The sequence below is a fragment of the Rhipicephalus sanguineus genome, chromosome 9, assembly GCF_013339695.2.
Source record: "Rhipicephalus sanguineus isolate Rsan-2018 chromosome 9, BIME_Rsan_1.4, whole genome shotgun sequence".
Taxonomy (NCBI): domain Eukaryota; kingdom Metazoa; phylum Arthropoda; class Arachnida; order Ixodida; family Ixodidae; genus Rhipicephalus; species Rhipicephalus sanguineus.
In genome coordinates this window covers 10,040,173-10,063,207 of record NC_051184.2, presented here as the reverse complement: position 1 = coordinate 10,063,207, position 23,035 = coordinate 10,040,173, and the positions used below count along the sequence as shown (strand labels likewise).

The following is a 23,035-nucleotide window of genomic DNA, read 5'->3' as shown; positions in this document are numbered from 1 at the left end:
ACGCAGTTCTTACATACTTTTCTCATGTTTCCACTAAAGAAACGCATGTAATAAACAGACAACTAATTAAAATTTAGGTGGGGCCCATTCTTCTGTGGTGTTTGTATGTAGCACATGCGTATGCGATCCGTGTTTTTTTGTCTTTGTGGTGAACAGTATGGAAGCACTATTTACAGGCCGTGTACCACCAGTTTACACCTGCATAGTGCTCAGACTGAGATTTCAACTTGGCATGTTCCAAATAGGCGTGATAAAATACGAGTTTTTAATATCAAATTATTAGTTGTAATGTACCAACAGTAGTGAGTGTGTGTCACCGCGCCTACAATTTTAACAGTAAGGTTTCAAGGCTGTAATCGATGGTGCTACGATGATTCATCTCTTTGGCAGGGGCGTAATGGAAAAAGGAAAACAAAAGAAATGCCGACCAAAATGAAAAGACAAAAAAAACTGAGACGTTTCGGCTTCCGTACGGAAGCCTTGTTCACATAAAAGGCTTCGTAACGGACCATTGGTCGCAGATTACACAGCCACGGTGACTGAGCATGTGTTGATCATCACCGTAGGTGGCCGTAGTATGCGCAATAATGTAAATACACTTGCGAAATATCTTTTTTGAAAAAATTTTCGCACTCTGCGCCTGATTAGGTGCCACGAGCTTTAGTGCTCTCCGTAAGAACAACACAATAAAGTCGTGTAGCTCAACAAAACCAAGAATTGAATTTGGTATTCGCTCTCTCTCTTTATTTTGTTTCGCGCACTGACCTATGAAGTTGGAAAACGGAAGCGTTCGGGAGGAAGGTAAAGACACAAAATAGTAGGTCGGTCACTTCCTGTAAGAGCTAATAAAGAAAAATGGGGGTGGGGGGGGTGGGGGGGGGGGCGTGAGAAGAAAAAATCAAGCTTCAAACGTTAGCACACGTCTAGTGCTGCTCAATAAGTATAACTGAAGACGAATTTGCGTTGGCAAATCTAATTAGGAAAGTCGCTAATTAAAGGCAAACTCAAGGTGCGAAACTCAAATACGGTTTCTTGCTTCTGTTTAGCTTGCAGTGTTTTATACATTCGCAGTACGGGAACCTTGTAGCAGGCAGGTTGGCAGGCATTGCTTCGCAAAACTGTCTGCCTAATTCTTGCTTCTTATACGCCTCCGATAAAAAGAACTGGCTTAAACAGAGCAGCTACTAATTAGAAGTGTGTACATGAAAACGTGAAACGTTTTTTCCCTGTGTTTGTTGACGCTGCTCGTTGCTTAGTTTTTTTCTTTTAGGCGAGTTGAAAAGAGCAGCTTTGTGCGTGAACTTAGGCTGAACAGCTAAGGTTACCTCGTGATCGAATTCCTATTAGTTTAGTGAGATGAGTTCGTCGGCGTTGCGTGTGCAAAATTCGTTGTCAGAGTAAGATTCGAAAGCTCTCGGTCGGAGAAATGAAGCGCTAGTTAGTAGTGGTGTCACGTTTAGGATTATAAAACTTTCCCTTTGGATATTCTCTTTACTCGCGCTTTCTAAACGGCGCAGGTGTGGTTGCTTTCTCCGTAAGAAGTCGGTTGTTATTATGTAAAATATTCCATACGATGGGTTACAGTCGTCGTTACGAAAATGTTCATATTTGATACCGCCGCGTGGTCAGAGAGTGGTTAAAGGTTGGTTACCTCTAACACTACTATATTAACCATGGCGTAGAAGTACGAGGAAGTATATTGGTTCATAGTTAACTTCATGCGCATGAAATAAAGACACAATAATGAAAGGTAGACAGGGGGAATGCTAAATTCGAGCGAAAGTTTATTCTAGGGATAACATGCGTACTTGCCAGCAGATACAAAGATCAAAAGCAAAGTGCATAAAAAAGTTTGCTATTATTTCTTCTTTGTTTGTGAGCATAGCCATGTCACAATTAGCCTTTTGAAATAAACTTTTCAGGAGTTTGGGGAATGTCTGGTGAATAGGCGTGTTATTCGTAGAATAAACCTTCACTGGAAGTTGAAGTTAGCTCACGTCATATCTGGGTTTTCTTCTTGTCTTCGATTATTTTTTCGCGCTTCAGGTCAAGTATGAATTCTTACAAGCTTGCAAAAATTTTGGGCATTTCATGCTATTTTTAATAATAATAATAATAATAATAATAATAATAATAATAATAATAATAATAATAATAATAATAATAATAATAATAATAATAATAATAATAATAATAATTACTGTTTAAACCAGCGCTGAATACTCATGCTCTTTCAGGGGGTTGCGATCCCGGCCAGGCCCTGTGCAACGAGATGGTGGCCTCGGACTCGGTGTTCTGTTTCTCCACGGGCCAGAAGTCTTGGACCGAGAAGGCCAAGCTTCCAGAGCCTCGGGCTTTTCACGGGGCCGCTGTGCTGGACGACCAAGTGTACGTCGTCGGTGGTCGCGACCAGAACGGCAGGTACGCATCAAAGGAAGTCGACTTGCTTGTAGGAAATGCGAGAATGTTTTGCTATCCAGTCTCTTTTCCCGGCACCGCCTTCCCACACTTGTGGTTCGTGGTCGTCTGGTATTTAAAGTTCATGCGCACTTTAACCCTTAAACGCCCATAAGTTATCTTTTGTAAATACCGATGCAAGATTTCTGAAAACACTGTTTATTGCCCAAAGAACATAATGCAATGTCAAAACTTCGTAATACAACGCAAAATAAAAATGATTAGGATGGGAATATACTTCGCTGTAGGCCTTTGGCAGAACGCTACTTCTACTGGAATTTCTCAAAGCATGGCGCGGGGCAAATGTGAACATTGAACGCAGAGCGAACAATATTCGACCCCTTGTCATTCTGTTCACTTGAGCAACGCCAGCAGCGTTTGAAGGTTGCTGTTCCTGTAGGAAAATGCTATACAGGTGAAAGCCACACTTCACCTGGTATACGCGCAGAGAGAAGTGCCGGTGACGCCAACGGGAACTCTGGCGCCGGGTAGCTGGTTGCTTGGGAGCCGCTAAACCTTTTTCCAGTTGATTCCCAAGCATTGCTCCAGATGTAGCAACCGTCTGAGGGCGGATGAATTAGGCGTCTTGGAGATAGAGTCGTTGAAACGGGGTGGGACAATTTCCTGCTATTTTACACACCTCCATCTACAAAGAGCAGTCACGTCCTAAACATTTCAACATTTTCTTCCAGCATTCAATTCTTTAAATACAGCTTCTTCATTTTAAACATTTATGCTTGTAATGCGTTGCCCGGTTTTTCTTTGCTGCGTATGAAACTCTATTCAAGTCGTGCAGCTGTTATGTAATGACGACATTTCTCCGTTTAACGTCTATTCAAATATCCAACTCTGACTTGACGCCGAACTAGGAGTAATATGGATAAGACTCCTATGTTTCTACTCTCTGAAACGCTCTCCTTCCTCTCTCTCTCTCCCTCCTCCCCCAATTTTTTTTTTCATTTAGAAAGCCAGCTGCGGCAGGTCGTCTTTTAAAGGGACACTAAAGAGAAACAATGATTTAGTTTAGATTGATAAAGTGTGCTCGGAGAACTCTTGTGTAGTTTATTTCACCACCATAGGTTTATTATTAGAGGAGAAAACCAAGTTCAAATTTTCATTTCTAAATTTCGCGCCGAACTTTGTAATTCGTGATGTAAAAGATTTCAAAGAGCATTTAACGTATTTTGGCGCCCCTGCCTCGACGAAATTTCCCCAAACTCGTTATGTCAAGTCTCTGGCCCCCTCAGAGGACAATGTACTTCAATTTACCCGATTAGGAACTACGTAGGCCCAAGCAGGCGCCGTCAAAAATATGTGACGTCACGGCAAATGGTGCGGGAAATACAATGCAGCGTCGCCACCTGTATTTTCTTTTTGCGCGTTTTCTCGCTTATTAAGCGTCTTCTCGCAGCAGGCGTGGTGCTTTTGGTATTGTGGAAGACTACCTTACTAATGCGAGAAAAATTGTTTTGCTCTTTAGTGTCCCTTTAAGATGCTGCAACTCACTTTGGTGAGCGACCTGTAAAGCGTGCTCCGTTGCATATACATCTTGCTTGCAACAAAGCACACTCTACAGGAAAAAAAAACGAAAGCATTAAGACGCGCTTATACTTTATGACCCGTGGTAAAACTCGTAGACCATTTACGAGAACGTAATTTAATTTACTCCCTCCTTCTCTATTTTTTATACGGTCAGTGGAAAGCAGCAGAGTACTGGCCTATCGTATCAACTCGCATACTCTCAGGTCTGGCTAGCGCAGGCATATGTTGGCCTCTGTTGGCTAAATTATGGCTAATGTTCACTATTGTTAACTTTTGCTAATGCTGGCTTAATAGGATAGAATGTTGGCATGTGTTGAGTGAATAATAACAGGCGCTGGCTCTTTTCGCAAATGTAAGCTACCTGCAGTTATGAAAACATTTTCATTCAATCTGTACTTATTGATGATTTCTCATGTATATAAACAACATGTGTCCAGTCTGAGTTATTTTTTTGTCACATAAATGCGTTTCAAGTACATGAAATTTCCTAGCCGGATGTAGAAGACAAAAAATTGTTCGAGACACCAACTGGTGGCCTTCTTTGAAGTGATGCTGATACGAAAGAGCATTGTCAAATGGAAAGCTTGAGTGGTTTCGAAAAAAAAGAAAGAAAAGCATTATTTAAGAGAATTTGTTGCTGGGCTAGGCATTATGCTGAGCTTCAGAGCACAAATTCGGTACGGGACATGCACATACACACATGCACACACATGCACAGGACGAATTGCGAGTTAGAGCTTGTACTGTGTGTGGTTGCTTGTGCACGTGCGTGTGTGCGTGTAGCATTCCTTACTTTGCTCAGCAAATGAAGGGCGAAATCGCACGCAGCATAAAGGAGTAAGTAGGCCAGTTATCTTGATTTGTTCATTAACACTGACTTGGGCGAGTCGGTATATACTCGGATACATGCATCGCAACTTGGACGAAGACAGAAGACACATAAAACACAGACGAGCGCCGACTTGCAACTGAGTTTATTTGCACTTCGACATTGCACTTCTGTGTTTTATGTGTCTCCTGTCTTCGTCCAAGTTGCGCTGCATGTGTCCGAGACTTGATTCGTCATCTACCTTAAGTAAGTAGATAATGCCGGTAACAACATAAAGAAGTCCCTATTGAGGCACTCGCGCACGTCTACTTTATACATATCAACGCGATAGTGTTAGAGAGCTCGTTTTGCAAAAATTGCGGGGTTGGCGTCGGCGGTTGTGAGCGAAAAATGGGCGCTGCCCATGCGCGAAAATTCCAGACATAAATAAATAAATAAATAAATAAATAACCAGAGGGAGATTCGAACCCAGGCCTTCTGCGTAGCAAGCAGGTCCTCTACCACGAAGCCACGCCAGTACTTGAAACTGCTTCGTAAAGAAACGCTATAAGAATGACACGTAGTGGAAAGTCTCCTTAAAGCATGCAATATTGTGTGACAGAATCGTGGAATCGCAGCAGGCGTCAAAGCACGCGAATTGTACCACGAGTGTCCAACCATTACAAAGTGTGCAGCTGCGCAGGTGCGCGTGGCACTTTACGGAGGCTTAGTCGGCATTTCGCCAATTTCCAAAAGGAGGAATTATATATTTATGGGCACTTCGCAATTGCACTAGCAATAGACATCATTGGGTAGTTTGTAACGGGCAATGTTACGCGCACAAGCGTTCCTTTCCTTGTGGCACGGTTTAATGCGATGGGCAAGGGGCCCGATTACGCTGTCGCGTTCTACTCTTGAAGCCGGGGCTCAAGCGTCCACCAAGTTGTGTAGCGTTAGCTACACATGCCTAACCGGAGCCGATTTCGCATGGATGGTCATGAGCCGTGCTGCGCATGCGGGAGGATCAGTGATGTCACTTAGCTGGGTCACCTGAGCTGGGTCTCCGGAGCGCGCGGCTCGCCGCTGCTGGTCTGCGCGTTCGGGAGGAGTGGCGTCGTAGGGGCGGCAGACACGCTGGCGCCGGCGCGCGCGCAGACTCCGCCACCGCCGCGCGCGGCACGCCGCTGCTGGTCTGCGCCGCATTCGAGAGGAGTGACGTCGTAGCCATAGACATAGTGACGCTGGCGCGCGCGCAGCTATTCGCCTTCTCTGTGTAGTCGCCGTCTGACACTGCGCTGGAGCCGATTGGTAGCGCCTTTGAGTGGCGTTTGCAGGTGGGTAACGCCATGGAGAAGGAGAGCGCAAATGCTGCTCAACGACGCAGAAGAGCCGAGATGCTTATCTCATCGGATCCCGAAGTAGTTGCCTCGCAATTAGCGGTTCAGCGTACGAAGATTGAACAGAAGAAGGCTAATAATCCTAGACAATCTGGAAAGCTAAGAATATTCAGCTGAACCTTTGCTAAGGCTACGTATATCCTAGCATAGCTGAGCTAAGCCACTGCAAATTTTTTCACCTGGGTATAGGTTGCAAACTATAAATAAAAAGGAATTTCAAACTCCCAAATTTTGCTTTTCTTGAATGGATGCTTTATAGTTGTCTATAAATCTCGGCCAAGATGTCACATTATTGGAGAGATAGGCCACGAGTAGTTTACTTACTTATATAGACATATACATACATAGACATATACCAAGATGCTGCGTGAACGTGAAATATAATAGGTAGGCGGTAAACTTTTTGACCGGTTCCTTGTACATTTAGAGCATACGAATTTATACGTTTCTATATTTCTTAAGAAGGCATACACAAAAGTGATATTTAATAAGCTTATGCATGAACAAGTCGCATGTCCGTGCTGTGTGTTCGCAGGTCCTTACTATTTGCTTCGGAAATTGTAGTTCTTACCGTAATTCAGATGTACATACGTACGTGTCTTAGTGTGCATAAAAGCGTTAAACAGCAATACGATTTCACAAAAGCTGTCAACAAGGGTTCTCACAAGCGTCTAATAAAAAGAATTACGGCAGATCTCACACATTACGGGATTTTGTGTCACGCGAAAGAGTTGGTGAGTAGCAGCTTATGCTGCATTAGACTTCCGACTTTTGCTAGGTGTAGCAAAGTACGTTTTGTTGTTTGTGCTTTGAAGGCTGCAAATTTGCGTAAGCGTTCTGTAGCAACGCCGTAGACAGAATTTATAGTAGAGCGCTCAATAGCAGAAAAAAAATTAAAAAATTGTCCTTCCCTGTGTTTATTTTCAGTTACCTCGACACGGTAGCCGTCTACAGCCCGATGCTCAACGCTTGGTCCGTGGTGCTGAGGCTGCCTGTTGGGCTAATGGGAGCGGCGGTGGTGGCGCATCAGGGGCGAATCTGGGTGCTCGGAGGAGTCGCCTTGGAGAAGGATACGGCGTCAGCAAATTGTGCCAAGGAGCGCCTGCTGGATGACGTGTTCATCATTGACACGCGCCTTCGCAGGTAAGCTTTATTGACGCTGCGTTTTGTTGCAAATCAGTTTTTCGGAATCCCGCAAGGTGGCAAAGGGGTTAAGAATGGGAAATTGACATCTTCCGGGTAACTAAACGGGCAATTGTCAATTTCCGATTCTTAACGCTGCGTTTACGGAGAAAAGTTGCCCAGCCTCTTGACTACTATTATCAATCAAAGGATCTTTATATAGTAATTTGGCTAACCCACCACTTGAGCTTAGCAGCTGTGGCGTAGCGCTGTTAATAACAAGGGCGCGGGTGCGAGTACGGCTACGGCAGCCATGCAAAAACCCCCTGTAGTTCGATTTAGGTGCAAGTTAGGGAACCCGAGTTAGTAAATAAAATCCAGAATGCCCCAATATGACATGCCTCATAATTATATCGTGGGTTCGGCACGTGAAACCGCAGTCTTTATTTTGGAAACTGAAGCACTTGTTTCCAGTGATGAGGGACGAAACGGTGAGAAAAATGCTTCGCCTTTGTATCTTAATATCTGTGCATCTTCAGAATAATTGACAGTTGGGCAAGTTGGAATTGTTTATGCATTTTTGAAATGGGTAGCATGAAAACAAGGACACGAGAAGCATGAAAACAAGGACACGAGAAGAGGTACTACAATCAACAAAGAATTTCTCGCAACTAACTTTATTAGAAAGAACGCACGCCATTTAAACCAACACCAAATACCACGTGCTCTCATATCATTGACAACCAAAAACCACATGTACTCCTGCAAAGATTACAAAAGGTTACAAAAAGAATAAAAGTGTGACCACATGTACACTCTCTTACTATGTAATGGAAATATTCAGGAAAGAAATTCCATTATCATGTAGTGCTACTGAGGGCATGCTTACTCATAGGTTGCCTTTTTTGTTGATGTAGTAAGCCTTAACAATTCCTCTAGTGCATTTCTCTGTGTAACCTCCTCTAGTCTGTACTGTGTCAGCTTTTCATATGAAGTGCTATTTAGTCATTTTATGATATTTCAAGCGAAATGGGGATCACATGTAGCATTGTGATAGTCACGTATTTGTGGATGACTATCGGTAAAGACAACGGCTTGTACTTAACGATAGCGCTGTTGTACACATGAGGTATGTATACGAGGTGTGCTAACCAGGCTATGGTGATCTGACAGTGTCTTGCTTGCGTTCACCAACCTTTTCACATTAAACCAGCTCAGGTAAACTAGCGCAAATTAAAACAAAAAACTACCACGTAATTCATGAGAGCACGCAGTGTTATCATAGTTTTGATATTCCCAGCGCAAAAATCAGTAAAAAAGAAAGAGAGGTGGCTATTGAAATTCAAATTCTTCATTCTTTTAAATACACTTGGAATAGTTTACAGGCATAAAAGCGCGGTCTGGAGCTTGACAGAAAGCCGGAAACGAAAAGTGCAAGGCAGGCCTTGACTTCAAGGCACACACGGTGCCCCACCACGGTGTACAAGCCAAATGAACGGGAACATGTCGGTAGCCAAAAGATTATTGGAATAACAGCTCATCTGAATAGTTAACAGCGGAACATGTCACCAGTCAAAAAATGTCAAGTAGCATTGATTTTACGTAGAATACAGCAAACATGTTACAACATGTGAATATAGCACTAAATATAATGACATTTATTTTAATTACACAAGAAAAAAAGCTATATTTAAAAGAACAGTTTACGTATGTATAAATATACATGAAAGTACATATAAAAACAACGCATTCTTCGTGTGCCGCAGAAGCTTTCACCAGACGACGTAGGCTTTTTTCGACGATTGGTTATTCATTCTGCAAAAAAAAAAAAAAATGTTTTGCAGGTGCATAAGGGGGCCCTCCCTCCCCTTCCTGTGCGCATTCGGAGCAGGCGCCGTGGGTGCGAGCCAAATCTGGCTCTGCGGTGGCTTGACTCCCTCCGAGAACGGCAAACTCGTGAGCACGTCCAACATCTACGTCCTGGAAGACGGTGCATGGGCGTTTTACGACGTTCTTGCCCTCAACAGGCATGCTTTCCCGGCCGCCAGCTACGGTACTTCAATCAATCAATCAATCAATCAATCAATCAATCAATCAATCAATCAATCAATCAATCAATCAATCAATCAATCAATCAATCAATCAATCAATCAATCAATCAATCAATCAATCAATAGAATTCGTGAAATATGTTTCAGGAAAAGGGGGATAGAAAAAAAGAAAGTAAGGCAACCACCTACCAACTGTTTGACAGTCCCAGAAAGGTATAGAAAAAAAAGGCACCTTCTGCGTATGCGTAAAGAGCCAATGTATGACGTGGAACGTTATGGCCATGATAACATCAGTTTATGAAAGCATATTTCTGAAAAATGCAACGCCAGAAATGATCTTTCTGAAAAACATGTTATCATGACCATTTAGTTTAACGTCACACCTGTGCTCTTCACGCATGTGCGGAAGGCGTATTTTCCCCCGTAAGTTTCTGAGACTGTCAATAAACAGTTGTTAGTTAGGCGCTGAAGTTTCATTTTTATCTCCCTTTTCACGAAACGTATTTTGCACCATAATCAAGCTTACCTAAGAAATCTAAGCTCAACTTGCCTAAGAAGTTCTTTGTGAAACAGAGACGCTATGATGCGTTATCCATAACGCTAACGTTGCAATATATATGCTGCGATACCAGCGCACACTCAAAGCATTCAAACGCTATGTTGTCAGGAATTCTTGGAAGCTAACTCGAGAAGCTGACATTTTATAAGAGCTGTTTTCCGATGGCCGCCTACTTTGGCTCATTCGTCCGATTTCCTTACTTGCTAGAACATTCTATTACGAATGATTGTAGTCTGAGAAATTTTTGTCTGCGAAGGTCCTGTTTTTTTTTCTGTGCGATGGGACACTTAAACAAGATAAACTCGCGAAGCATGTCTAATATTTTTTTTGTACAATTAAGTTCTCGACTTTACCAATTACGCTTTAACCGAAAAAGACGGCGTTATCAGTTCTACACGCAATACCAAGGCTTATATTATAAGCGTTCGGAAAGATATAATACGCATAGAGGTAAATTTGTTAGACGTGCCTCGAAAGTTTAAACACTTCTATAGGTGTTTGAATAACCGACAAGAACTTATTTTGAATGCGCAATAGGTTGGAATAAAATGACTAGTTTTTAAAAATTTCTTTTTATTTAAAAAGACTAAAAACCGTCACAGAGTTATCCTCTGTAATGCTCACAGTCCACAGTCTGAGTATCTGAGTAAGAATGGTATCTGAACACAACGCACGTACGGACATGTGCTTCCACTTTTTCAAAGTGAGTAATGAAAAAGTAGAGAATCGGAAGCCCCCCGCCCCTCTGAAAAAAAAGAAAAAGTTGAGTTTTTTTTTGTATTCACCTTTTTCACCCGTCTGTTCCTGCCTAATTTGAAATATTTTATCGTATCGCGATATTTTCAGAAAGGGAGTTCGAGTACACCTAGGAGTGATCATCGTTAGCTCGTCCCGTGTTGCCCAATTTTCTTCTGGCCCTTCAGGCGACGAATCAAATTTGAGAGGCGCTGCAGAAGCGCAAGCCCTTCATACCGCTTGCCATACATTTTATTAGGTTACACTTCAGAAATACACTAACGGCAAGAATTGTATAAGGTTTCATTAGCATACGCGAACACGAAGCACAAACTCGCGTCTTCGATGCGACGCGTGCGCTCATAGCAAAAATAACATTACTTTTTTTTTTGTATCTGCGAGTAACGGCGTTAAGCGGACGAGCGAAGCAGATAAATTCATTTTCTTCATTTTCAATCTCTGAGTAGCGTTCTGCATCCTGCCCTAGCTGCATTATGCGATGCCCTTTCGAGCGCATCATTGCTGTTTGATTACTTCCGTGGCAGTGACCGCCGCGAAGCGTGCGAGTATAGCCGAGCGCGTTCGATCGTGCCCGGAAGTGCTCTCAGCGAGTTAGCACAACCGCATATGAGCGCACCTTGGGGCAAATCGGTAATGAAGTCGAGGTGGATGCTGTTTCGAAACAAACTTCTTGTGCTGTTTTCTTCGCTCTCGCGCAAAAGTATAATATTTATCGTTTTTTTCGTAGCCTCCTGTTTTTATAAAATTTTCAAAAGAAATGGTTCTACTTCACATTAATAACTTTAAGGTGGTTGCGTGCGATTGTTTTCTTAAGTATGACCACTGCTATATCGGGAACGCCATTGCAACATGCTCACGTTTAGGGTACACGTTATCGAAACCATGGCGCCCATATGAGGCTCATGTACGCGCGTCTTCCACTAAATGTAAACATCCTTTTCAAAGATGTGTTAGGCTGAGTGAAAGAATTCTAGATGCTGGACTGCCACCAGCTCCAGTTTCGGATAGACCGGACATTTCGAGACCCTTTCGGTACGTCTCATGGCTTGACTACATAGGTCAATTTCTAAATGTTTCTATCAAATGGTTTTCATTTTAGTGAAAGCGAAAAGTCTCTCATAGAAAAAATTAACTTTTTGTTCAGCAATATTACCTACATCTTCGTCTCGTATGTTTTTCTGACCGGCGCATTAAACACTTTGGCAAATGGTATTGTCTAGATTTATAGCAGTGCTTTTATTAGACGCATATGGCAACTTCTCTATATAACGTGCCAATAATGATTGGCCTCAATTTTACGTAGAAGTTAACAGTTTTCGAGATTATTCGTTTAGCACAATAATGCAACTTGCGGCCCGCCGACGGGTTTCGCGGTTAAGCATGTAACATAACAGAGACTACATTCACTCGTTTCAGAAATGCTTCGATTTACTCCAAAGGTGGCTGTTGAGACCGACCTAATGAGCACGGATTTATATTCGTGGCGTCGACATGCTATCGGAATGAGAACCAAATCAGTCTTTCTGTGAATTGATTACAGAGTGATAATCGAGGCAAACCGACTTGGTGTATCATAGTGTCAAAACAAATGTTATCATCGCGGTTTATTAACTTTTCTTTTCTTCTTTACGTTCTTGAATGTCAGAATAAAAAGTCCTAAACGATAAAATTTTAGTGGATTTTCACCGAGGTAAATGACAAAAAAAAGCGCATTTACGCCACAATATTTCGTGCGCGTGATATACTGCACTGCAGACATGAAATGGGACCGCTGTGACAGCTAAAAATGATTAATTTAGTAATTAATAACGAAGTATTTTGAAAACTGTTCATGAACAGCTCTAGAACTTCGTAAAGGTGGATCTGCCGCTTTTAGTAGAGGTGGAAATGCCGCTTGTCGTAGCTGTAGTCGGGAAGAAGCGGTTATGGAGGAAGCTGCGTCATCGGCCCGACGAGAGCAACACGCGGCCCTAGGCTACGCAGGCTTTGTCAAAATTCAGAATTTGTGGGCAGAGAGAGGCCGCTGCGTCAACAGCATATCAGCAGAAAGTTCAACAGAAAGTACAACAGCAGATCAACGGAAGGTCCGACCAAGCAGTTTCTTACAATGTTTACTAGAGAATGAAGGAAAGAAGGTGAATTTTAAGGGCTCTCTTTTCTTTGTTAGACACAATATTAATGCCAACTAACGGACAATAATGCCAAGGAAAGTATAGGGGTGTATTTGTATCAATTAGGATATAAATGTGAAAAAAGTAAAGCGGACAAAAAGATAACTTGTCGCCGTCCCTGCCTGTGGTCCCTGCCGGCGGTAAGCCATCTTTTCGTCCACTTTACTTTCTTCACATTTATATCCTAATTGCTACAAATAACGCCCCCATGATTTCCTTGGCATTATTTTCTGTTAGTTCTAATCAATATTGTGTCTAACAAAGAAAAGCGAGCCCTTGAATTTCATCGTCTTTCCTTCATTGATTGCGAGGGTTTCGTTCTGGCAGACTTGATGCCGTCAGGTGGTTCGCCAGGGATTATTGGTCAGCTGCCAGCTAGTAAAAAGATCACGTGCTGCGTGACGCCAGCAGGCAGAAAAAGAGTGTGGCTGCGGTCGGCGCTGACTAACACTCCTAGGTTTACGGAGTGTTAAAAAAGGACGGGAGGATGACCGCCGCCGTAGCTCAGTGGTAGAGCATGGGACGCGTTATTCGGAGGTCGAAGGTTCGGTCTCTGTCGGCGGCAAGTTATCTTTTCGTCCACTTTACTTTCTTCACATTTATATCCTAACTGCTACAAAGAACACCCCTGTACTTTCCTTGGCATTATTGTCTTTTAGTTCTCATTAATAATATTTACTAGAGAGAACTCTAACGCTGCAGTTGTTCAGCCACCGTGCGAATGATGGGTAGTACACGGATTGACATAGCCTTCACGCTTGCGGCTCCAAACGAACTTGTGGCTTTGTTTATTGTTGTGCTTTGAATTTTGCCTCGGATAAAAGAACGGCTCGTTGTGAATTCGTGAGCTGATATGAATTGGTGATCCTAAAGGGGTCAAGGTGGAGAATCTGGAATGCTGAGCTTTTGCTGAACTTCGTCTTGCAACAAAGTGGCCGGAAGCGGCACGTAGCCGAAAGAACGAAATCCCTCTACTACCCATTATTCCCATGCCAGCTGAAGCGCCATGCGTTGCATCTCCCGTAACACTAGCGCCAAATTTCTCTCTAGTGACTATTACGAAGCTATGTGGGTCGAGCTAGGCTTTCGCCTTTACGTTCTTAGAAAGTTCTAAGCATGCGCCGTATTTTTTTTTAATGAACCACCACACAGTTTGCTTCGTTTCTGCTTCGGACCTGTGGCGCCGCCGCTTAACGTGCAGAATACCGACGTCCACGCTTTTCCAAATCTCACGAAGATGGCGTTACGGTCTCCCAAAAATCGATTATGACTGCCGATGTCGCTGGCTAGGACGTCGCTCCCTCTTGAGGAAAAGAGGCGAGGCATCCTGTTCACAGCCTCTGTGAAATTCTACACAGCTTCGTGCGTGAAATCGCCGAGGCGGTGTTCAGTTTGTGCCTTCGTTCAGTCGTGGCGTATGCGGTGTGTCGTGTTGTCCTACACAGGACAATGTAAGACACCAGACATGGCACTGACTAACAAAAAAACATTTACTGGAAATCAACTGAAATGTATAGGAACACGCACTGTCCTCGAACACGCACCGTCACATTTCAAGCCTCATTTTTTCCTCGGGCTGCCAGAGACTGGAACGACCTGCCTCACCATGCTGCTGCGGAACCAACCCAATCCGAATTTCTGGACACGTTGCAAACCTGTATTACACCATAACACCTGCATTCATTGTTTCAATATGTAAACCACCCCTTATGTAATGCCCCAAATGTGGTCTTTAAGGTAATAAAATGAAATGAAGTGAAGATAGGGGGCAAGAATCTGCGCTGACAAAAAAGAAGAAACAGAATATGCGCATGCATCTCAAACAGGGCATACAACAATAGAAAAAAACATCTTGAACACCTTAGCTGTTACACTATTTTTCATAAGCTATCTCATTTCACTGCTGTGAAAGTAAGTTCAATACATGATGACACAAAAGACACCATGTTGCTGAATGCGGAAAGCTTCGCTAATCTAACGCGCGCGCTGCGAATTACAGCGTCCTATAATCACGCACTAATCAAGAATTGGCTGATATCTGCCATTTTTTTGCAATGGTCAGCCAAATGACTGGGGACCAAGCTTTTGAGCGAGTTTGCGTGCTCCCTCAACCGGTCATTTATACATAGGCCTCTTTGGCCAATGTGAGAGCGGCCATAAGTAAACGGCATCTGTAAAGGCCATATTACGTAAAACTTATGGGCGCCGTCACCTGAGCTATTAAGCGACAGTTTTCTGATTACTTTATATCGCGACGTGAAATAAGGCCATGAAATGTCGAATGCATCAACCCTACTGTTGCCATGCGTAAGCGTCTATCGTAGCACTGTTCGTTTAGTTGTTAAAGAGTCAAAACAGGCAGGCTAACAGCCCCACATGATGGCATTGAAACCCATCCGTGCTATTGTCTACAGTTGTACAGGTGTATTTGACAAAGCGCCTTGCGTGTTTATTTGCGCAGGCTTGTTTTTTAGGGCCTTCAATTTTGACCCTACGGCGTAGAACAGATAGCTTGCCGTGCTCTCAGAACACAACTTTTAAACATATTTTGGCTGCTACCTTCTTTAGCATTTGCGACACCTCACCCATGTAGAAGATTACAACCACAATTGAATAGGGCCTGTTTAATTGGCCCCATCTTTTACGTCGTTCTGTTTGAAGCGCTGTTTATTTTCCTCCCATGATGAAACAACCAGCCCTGTGAAGCACACCGCTGCCTTAAAATTCTAGTTGACTGCTGTGATCTCTCTCGATTTATTGTCACTACACTGTCCATGTGATACGAGTGTGCCATTACTCTGCATGACTCAGACGGCCGTGACGTCATTTCCGCGTGCGAGACGGGACTACACGCAGGAGATTTCTGATAGGTGCCAGTGCTAGCCAGGGACCATGCACAGGCTGCGCTTGCGACACTCGCTTCTGCTTCAAACCGCCAAGCGTGACGAATGGGATTCTTTGTTTTTCGCGTCTTTATTTTATTTTTTTTACTGACTGCTTTGTCTGTACATTTAGATCTTGCCATGCCTGCGACATTTCATGCCTCGTGATTTTGATGGTGTCAGCTGCTATTTTAAGAACACAATTGCACATGCAGTACCGCTAAAACGCCGCGAAAACGGGAATCTGTGGTAAAGCTTGCTACACCTCCTAGCTACCGTATTTCAATAAGCACAATGAACATGATAGGTTTGTTTTTCACCTTTTATTTATTTGCCCCACTCATCACCAAATGAAATCGCGACCGCCAGCGTAGGCCTCTCGTTGTGATGGAAGACCGAAATACTAAAAATAAAGGAAAATATTCTAGCGTGGTGCGTTTACGAGCGTATGCGGATACACTGAATCAGAGATCGATGTAAACGGATGTTACAATGTGTGCAGAGCGTTTTTGATAACAAACGGAAGATCTGAAGCCTGATGACGGTTCTGTAGCTTGTTCGCTAGGTGCATCGCATGCTTAGCTCAAGGTGGGGAAATCAGCTAATTGAGAAAGCCTTAGCTCGATACATCTCTCCCCAAGTGTATTCGTATGATGTGTACAGTCGCGTCTAATATGAGCTGCAACGTACTGGCCGTGCTCAGAGCGGCGCAAACACTTCAAAGCGGCACCGACATAGCAAAAAATTTGTGAAGTAAACACTGTTTCCGTTACTGGTATTCTCTAAATCAATTTAACTTTTGCCGGTGTCACCGTTCAGGCTTGGGGCACCTTCAACCACGGCCACCATGTTGCAACTGATATTAAAGGGCTACTGACAACTTTTTTCCAAGGCGAGTTTACTGTGCCATACAAATCTCCTGTATGCGGAGATCACTCTGAGAAAGTGTGAAGCTCAGCAAATGCTGATAAGATATTTTATTTTGATATTAAAGCCAATTTTTTCACGGCGCACCTACCGACATCAACACTAGCTTGATGTCAGGTTACAGTACCAATTCTGGTGACTTCACGCAGCAGTCTGGCTAGTTGTGATGACGTTAGGTACCAAAACTTCCAAGTTGCATCCGCTTGCGCGTCACCAAAACATTCAAAATGGCCGCTTGTGCGTCACCAACGTAGCCAAGGTGCGGAACGGCCGTGGAAACGTCACTATATATTGTGCGAGCACGTGACGAGAAGCTCATACCGTGTTGTGTCGTCAGGGTACAGTGGGAACCGAAACCAGCTTTTAAAAACACACCGTAATTGCTTTTTCAGGGTGCACTCACGCTGAGCACTACCTTTTCTGGGCTCTTGAGTGCTTGACCTTACATTTGACGCAAAAAACGACAGCTGAAAATTTTCGTGTCAGTGCCCCTTTAAGCATGTCTGTAGCTTTGCAGATGGCGCTGCTCAGAAGATAGTGGTAGGCATCACGAGCGAATCTCGCCACAGAGGACAAAATCTGCTACCGACCAAATCCAGAGTGTAAGACACATTAGCTGTTCGCTTGACCATGTGTGCATTTAAACAGTCTTCGTCGCCTCCGAAGAACAAGCCTCAGGTCTGGCCGAGCACCCTACCTTGATCATTAGAGTCCGCCGCGGTGTTATAGTAGTTACGGTGCTCGGCTGCTGACCCGAAGGTTGCGGGGTCGACTACTGCAGGTGCGGTCACCTTTCAATGCAGGCGAAATGCTAGAGGCGCTTGTGCTATTCGATGTCAGCGCACGTTAAAGAACATCAGATGGTCAAAATTTCCGGCGTCCTCCACTACGGCGTGCCTCATAATCTTATCGTTGTTTTGGCGTGTTTAACCCCAGACATTGTAATTATTGATTGTAAAATACATAGCACACTTCATCGTTCGCTTCTAGACATATTCCCCTAATCATTTTTTTTCGCCTTTCTGACATTATTTTTATTGTCCCTATAATGGCAGGCGTTCAAAATAAAAAGTTTGCTGGTACGTCGGTAGCACTCCAGTCTCCGAATACCACTGCGGCTTATTGAATCAATCCGGTTTCGGTTGCTTGGAACAGCACCCCCCCCCCCTTACGCGCAAAGGCTGTATTCAACATTCCAAGCGAGGAAAATGAAAGTTGTTGATCACAAAACAAAAAGATGATATACGGGGGAATTGAAGTGAGGACACACAAGGCAGTGCTTGCTGCCTATATTGTCACGTAGCGGTGAAAATGCAGGTATGTGAACTACAGTGGGCGAGAAAACGGGAATGAACGTTTATCTTATTGAGCTGACCTGCACTCATAAAACAAATGCCAGGCCTGCGCGGAACACGCAGCAGTCACAGCGAAAGCTGGAAGAGCGGCCTTTCTTGAGCCCGTTGTAAACACTCTTGGGGCAACTATTACAAGAACACTTGCAGGGCATCAACTACGCCATAAATCATAATTTTTGTAAACTAGGGAAGCACCCACTATGTCATTATTCGTCATTCTGCGGAGAAGCGAAATACCCGCTAAGCATCTGTAAGGCGTTATGTGCACTTTGTTGATGATGTGACTGATGACAATCACTGAAGGAAAGAAGGTGACTATGAAGGGCTCCTATTTCTTTGTTAGACACAATATAAATGATATCATTAATATGATGACAATGAAGAATTATGGCTGAGCTCTTTGTAATGGGTGGGTAGCTTTAAACCACACACTGGTTTCGCAATTCGCATTGTGTGACGCCTGGTTGTTATTTTACTCTTCTACATATGTTAACGTGATTCCTTGGCCGACATGACGCCCGTATAAGGTCTTTTTGGAAAGGAGTTTCAAGCACCGGCGTGGCTCTGTGGCAGAATACTACACTGCTACGCAAAAGGCCCGGGTTCAAACCCAATTCAATCCTGAGTATTTTTTTCTCATTTCGTTTCTTCTCACTTTGCGCGGTAGCGCTAACGGACACCGGCGGCGGCGGACAACTACGGCACTGTTGTGATCTCGTAACGGCTTTCGTTGTAAAAGTCAACCGCCACGAAGTTATCGAACAACTGACTTGGAGTTTTAGCCCACGAGCGTTTCCAACCGAACACGGAAAGCAATGAAGTCGGGACGCGTGGCGTGATAAAGGCAATGTGTTAACGTTTTTAATTGCGGCGATATTATCAAAATTTGCTGTTGAACTAGTTGGGAATATCTCATATTGGAAATATGAGCGAAACTTTTGGCACTCCCTCATTCACAAATTCACACACGCAAGTACTCATGACCACGTCCCGCTAAGTACGCTGTTTGTGGGGTGCGGTCGTGAGTACTTACGTGTCTGAAGGAGGGAGTGCCAAGCCGCGTCTAATTTTCAACAGAACAGAATATAAAGACTACCTGACTGACCCCGTGACTCAGTGACGCTTAGTGTCCTGATACTAAGCGCAAGGTAAAGGTCGTAGGTTTAAGTTTGTGACGTGATCTCGATATCGAGTCCACTCGTCAGCCGGCGGCGCCTATGGCTGGCGGTTGGACTCGAGATAGAATGCACTTGCTCAAAATATGCACGCGGGTATAATATATTGTCTCTTGCAGCTGACAGGTTCGTGATGCTGTTCGGAGGCGTAAGCACGACGTACGAAGGGTCGGTCGACGAGTGCGAGCTCTTCTTTGCTGGTCCTGGACACGGCAGTCTGCGACTGCGGCCTCCGCCGTTCCGTCTGGCTGGCCACGCATGCGTCGTGCTGCCTCCGGATGGCGGCTTTACGCCGAATGTTCGCGACGTCTGGCGGCGGATGTGCGACGCTGCGCAGCGAAAATGACTGCTCGCACTAGCCACCTTTCGCAATTGTCATTACATTGCTTGTATATCTTTTGCAAATTGTTCCTTTATATTGATATCCGAAGTTGACACAATCGCATTGACCGAATAGAAATAAGTGATATCGCATCTCTAATTATAATAGGCTCGACCAAAATTCTCAAGGTGCTATCACTGCTTGTAAAACAACCTTATTACGTTGGTCCGTGCTCGTGTTAATTGTATAATTTACTTAAGGAAACAATATTATCACACGTCTCCCGTCTGGTGCTTTCAGGAAAAACTGACATTCTAAATATTGAGTGAAATTTGATTTAAGCTCTCGATAGGGTGATTATAAGACATTATTCCAGCGCATTGTTTGTTACGATATAACACTGACACCGTGTACATTAATTAAAAATGAAGCTTCATTCGTATTTATTCATGGTAGTTCACTGATAATATATTCGCTGCTAAGGGATTTCTACTCCATGTAGTCCGCGCGATGAAATTCGGTTAGGCGCTTTGAGATTGTTGCACATTTGTATTCTGTATTTAAATTGTCTCAATGCTTTTCACTTTATCTTTGCATGCATTGCATACAATTGTAGCGTTTCATATTGCTTCCTTTCACTTAAGTTTTATGCATCATTTTATTTAAACAGCTTGTTTGCCTTTTTTAATTGTAGTCTTGTAGGGCTCATGTGCAATGACTGACTTTTGTAGCGTTAGCTACACTGGCCTAGCCGAGCCAGTTTCGCGCGGCTCCTCAAGAGCCGTGCTGCGCATGCGCGAGGGTCAGTGATGTCACACAGGTAGCGCATCGGAGCCGGCACCTCCCGCGCACTCCGCCGCTGCCGCGCGCGACTCGCTGCTGCCGGTCTGCGCTCTCCAGATGAGTGACGTCGTAGCCCAGGTAGACGTACTGGCGCTGGCGCGCGCGCAGCTATTCGCCTTCGCTGTGCTGTCGCCGTGTAACACTGCGCTGGAGCCGCTTGATAGCGCCTCTCAATGGCGTTTGCCATTGTGGTATAGCCATGGAGAAGGAGAGCGCAAATGCTGCTCAACGGCGCAGAAGAGCGGAGAAGCTTAACTCACCGCATCCAGAAGTAGTTGCCTGGCAAAATAAAGATCCATGTGCCACATAATATGTATACCATGTGTGTGTCATTGGAGCAGTAAGCTTGATAAGCTAATCCTAGATAATCAGGAAAGCTAAGAACAATCAGCTGAACCTTTGGTAACGCTACGTTATCCTGGTATAACCGAGCTAAGCCACTGCAACATTTTTTCTATGTTTATATGTGCGTTCACCAATAAATTCGCTTTACCTGGTTTCAAGATTTGGTTTATCTTAGCATGTTCATTAATTTATGACGTAGGTATGCTACATCACAATTCGCATTGGGCTTGCTAATTTGAAGGGTCACAAAAGTACTCGTGATCTAACCGAACAGAGGGACACTACATGTGCTGCAACGATGGGTCGTCCACCGCGGTTGAGCAGTGGTTATGGTGCTCGGCTGCTGAACCGAAAGTCACGGGTTTCATCCCGGCCGCGGCGGTCGCATTTCGATGGAGGCGAAATGCGACAGGCCCGTGTACTGTGCGATGTCTGTGCACGTTATAGAACACCAGGTGGTCAAAATTTCCGGAGCCCTCCGCTACTGAGTCGCTCATAATCATATCGTGGTTTTGGGACGTAAATCCCCAGGTATTATTATTGCAGCGATGGGCGAAATGACGGCTTTCACCAGTGCAAGCCTTGTTTTTCTTCAGCCTCTGATGTATGCACTGCGCGGTTTTTAGACCCGTCACCAATATATTAACGCGATAGCATTAAAGAACTCGTGTCGTAGAAATTCCAGTGTGGACGTCGTTACCTGCGTCGAAAGATCGCGATGGAGGCAAAAAGCATAAATCTTGGGTCCGAGCCGGAGTCGAATCCAGGCCGTCTGCGTGCCAAGGAGGTGAAACTGCTTCGTATAGAAAACCTATAGAGGCGTCATGGAGCGCGAAGAGTCGCGTAAACACGTGCAATATTGCATGGAACAAAAAATTCACCGACGATTACGATACTGCCTAATGCGAATTCTGAGCGCAGCTGTTTAGGTGTCTTGATCTTGCGATAAGTTGAGGCAAACAATTTGAGGGACACATGTATGTATGCACCATTGTATACCACGCCGCGAGTAGCGTGACTAGCGCGGACAATTTCGTGCAGCCCGTTTCACATCAACCGCCGCAGACGTAGCGTAGTGCGACTGCCTCGCTAACCGGGGGACCACGGAGGGCAGCGCGTGGGTGCGTTCCACAACAGCCGCCGCAGACAGGCTTCCGTTCATGTAGCGCTTTAATTTTGTGTATAGTATCGTTGGCAACTCTCGCCACAGAGCTTAGTGATGACGTCATCGGTGACCGCGCGACCGCGCACTACTGTGGCGCCGCGGGTGGCCACCGCGGAAACTGTCGTCTCGCCACTGTCGTTCCTTCTCGCACCGCCGTCTTGCATCTCTCATTGCGCTCCGCAATCACTCTCTTTCATCCTCATTCGCCCTGCCGGTTACGACGACGCCGATGAAAGCAAGAACGGGCGCCAAAGAGCCGCGCTCTAAAATGCAATCGCATCTGGCATCACACCATGTGAATTGCGCAGCCAGTGGGTTGAATGAGGGCCCACCGTCATCGCCGCCAGCCACAAAATCAGCAAAGTGTGCATCTGATTTATAAGGGCAATGTTACGCACACAGATGTTCATTTCCATGCGGCGCAGTTGAAGTATCCACCGACAAGAGCTAACGAATGAGAAGGCGAACGTGGGCCAGTTACACTACCGCGTTCTACTCTAAGGCGAAGCTCAAGCGTCCTTCAAGTTTTCTTGCGTACGAATCCCTTCCGTTGTACTTAACAAACGGCTAAGTGCAAAGCATTGCAACAGCAGCGCTTTGCACTTAGCTGTTTGTTTCTGTATTCAATACTATGGCACATACCCACTCCGGGGGATTGGCCAAGACTGGGTATCGTAACATGTCGATGTCAATTTCAATAGTGCTTATTAATACAAAATGAAAAGAAAGAAGGAAAGAGAAAGAGAGAAAGAAACGAAATAACAGCTAATATATTTTCCCTTGCCGAATCTAATTACTCCACAACGGAAAAGGAATGTCTTGCTGTCGTATGGGCAGTCATGAAGTCTCGTCCATATCTCTACGGCCGTTCCTTCCACGTAGTCAGCGACCATCACTCTCTTTGCTGGCTGAACAACTCGAAGGACGCATCTGGCCGGCTGGCACGCTGGAGCTTACGTCTTCAAGGATTCGATATGACGGTCGTGTGTAAGTCGGGATGGCAACACTCTGACGCCGATTATCCGACGCTTATCCATGTCAGCGATAAAGCACGACGATGTCCCAGAAGTTGATGACATGGCGTTTGTAGGAGTACTCGACACGGCCATGATTTCGTGTAAGCAGAAAGAAGACAGCGAGCTGCTTCACCTTATTATT

At 44.6% G+C, this 23,035-nt stretch overlaps 1 protein-coding gene across 1 annotated transcript in view; it reads left to right on the top strand.

Moving 5' to 3' along the window:
* LOC125759740 (beta-scruin-like) overlaps positions 1-20,034 on the top strand; it is a 33,647-nt gene extending 13,613 nt beyond the window's left edge. Inside the window, exons 4-7 of the mRNA XM_049418835.1 lie at positions 2,238-2,421; positions 7,132-7,347; positions 9,171-9,379; positions 19,322-20,034. Of these exons, the coding sequence (XP_049274792.1) occupies positions 2,238-2,421; positions 7,132-7,347; positions 9,171-9,379; positions 19,322-19,548 (836 nt within the window). The 3' untranslated portion in view covers positions 19,549-20,034. The remainder of the gene's footprint in view (positions 1-2,237; positions 2,422-7,131; positions 7,348-9,170; positions 9,380-19,321) is intronic.
* The last annotated feature ends 3,001 nt before the right edge of the window (positions 20,035-23,035 follow it).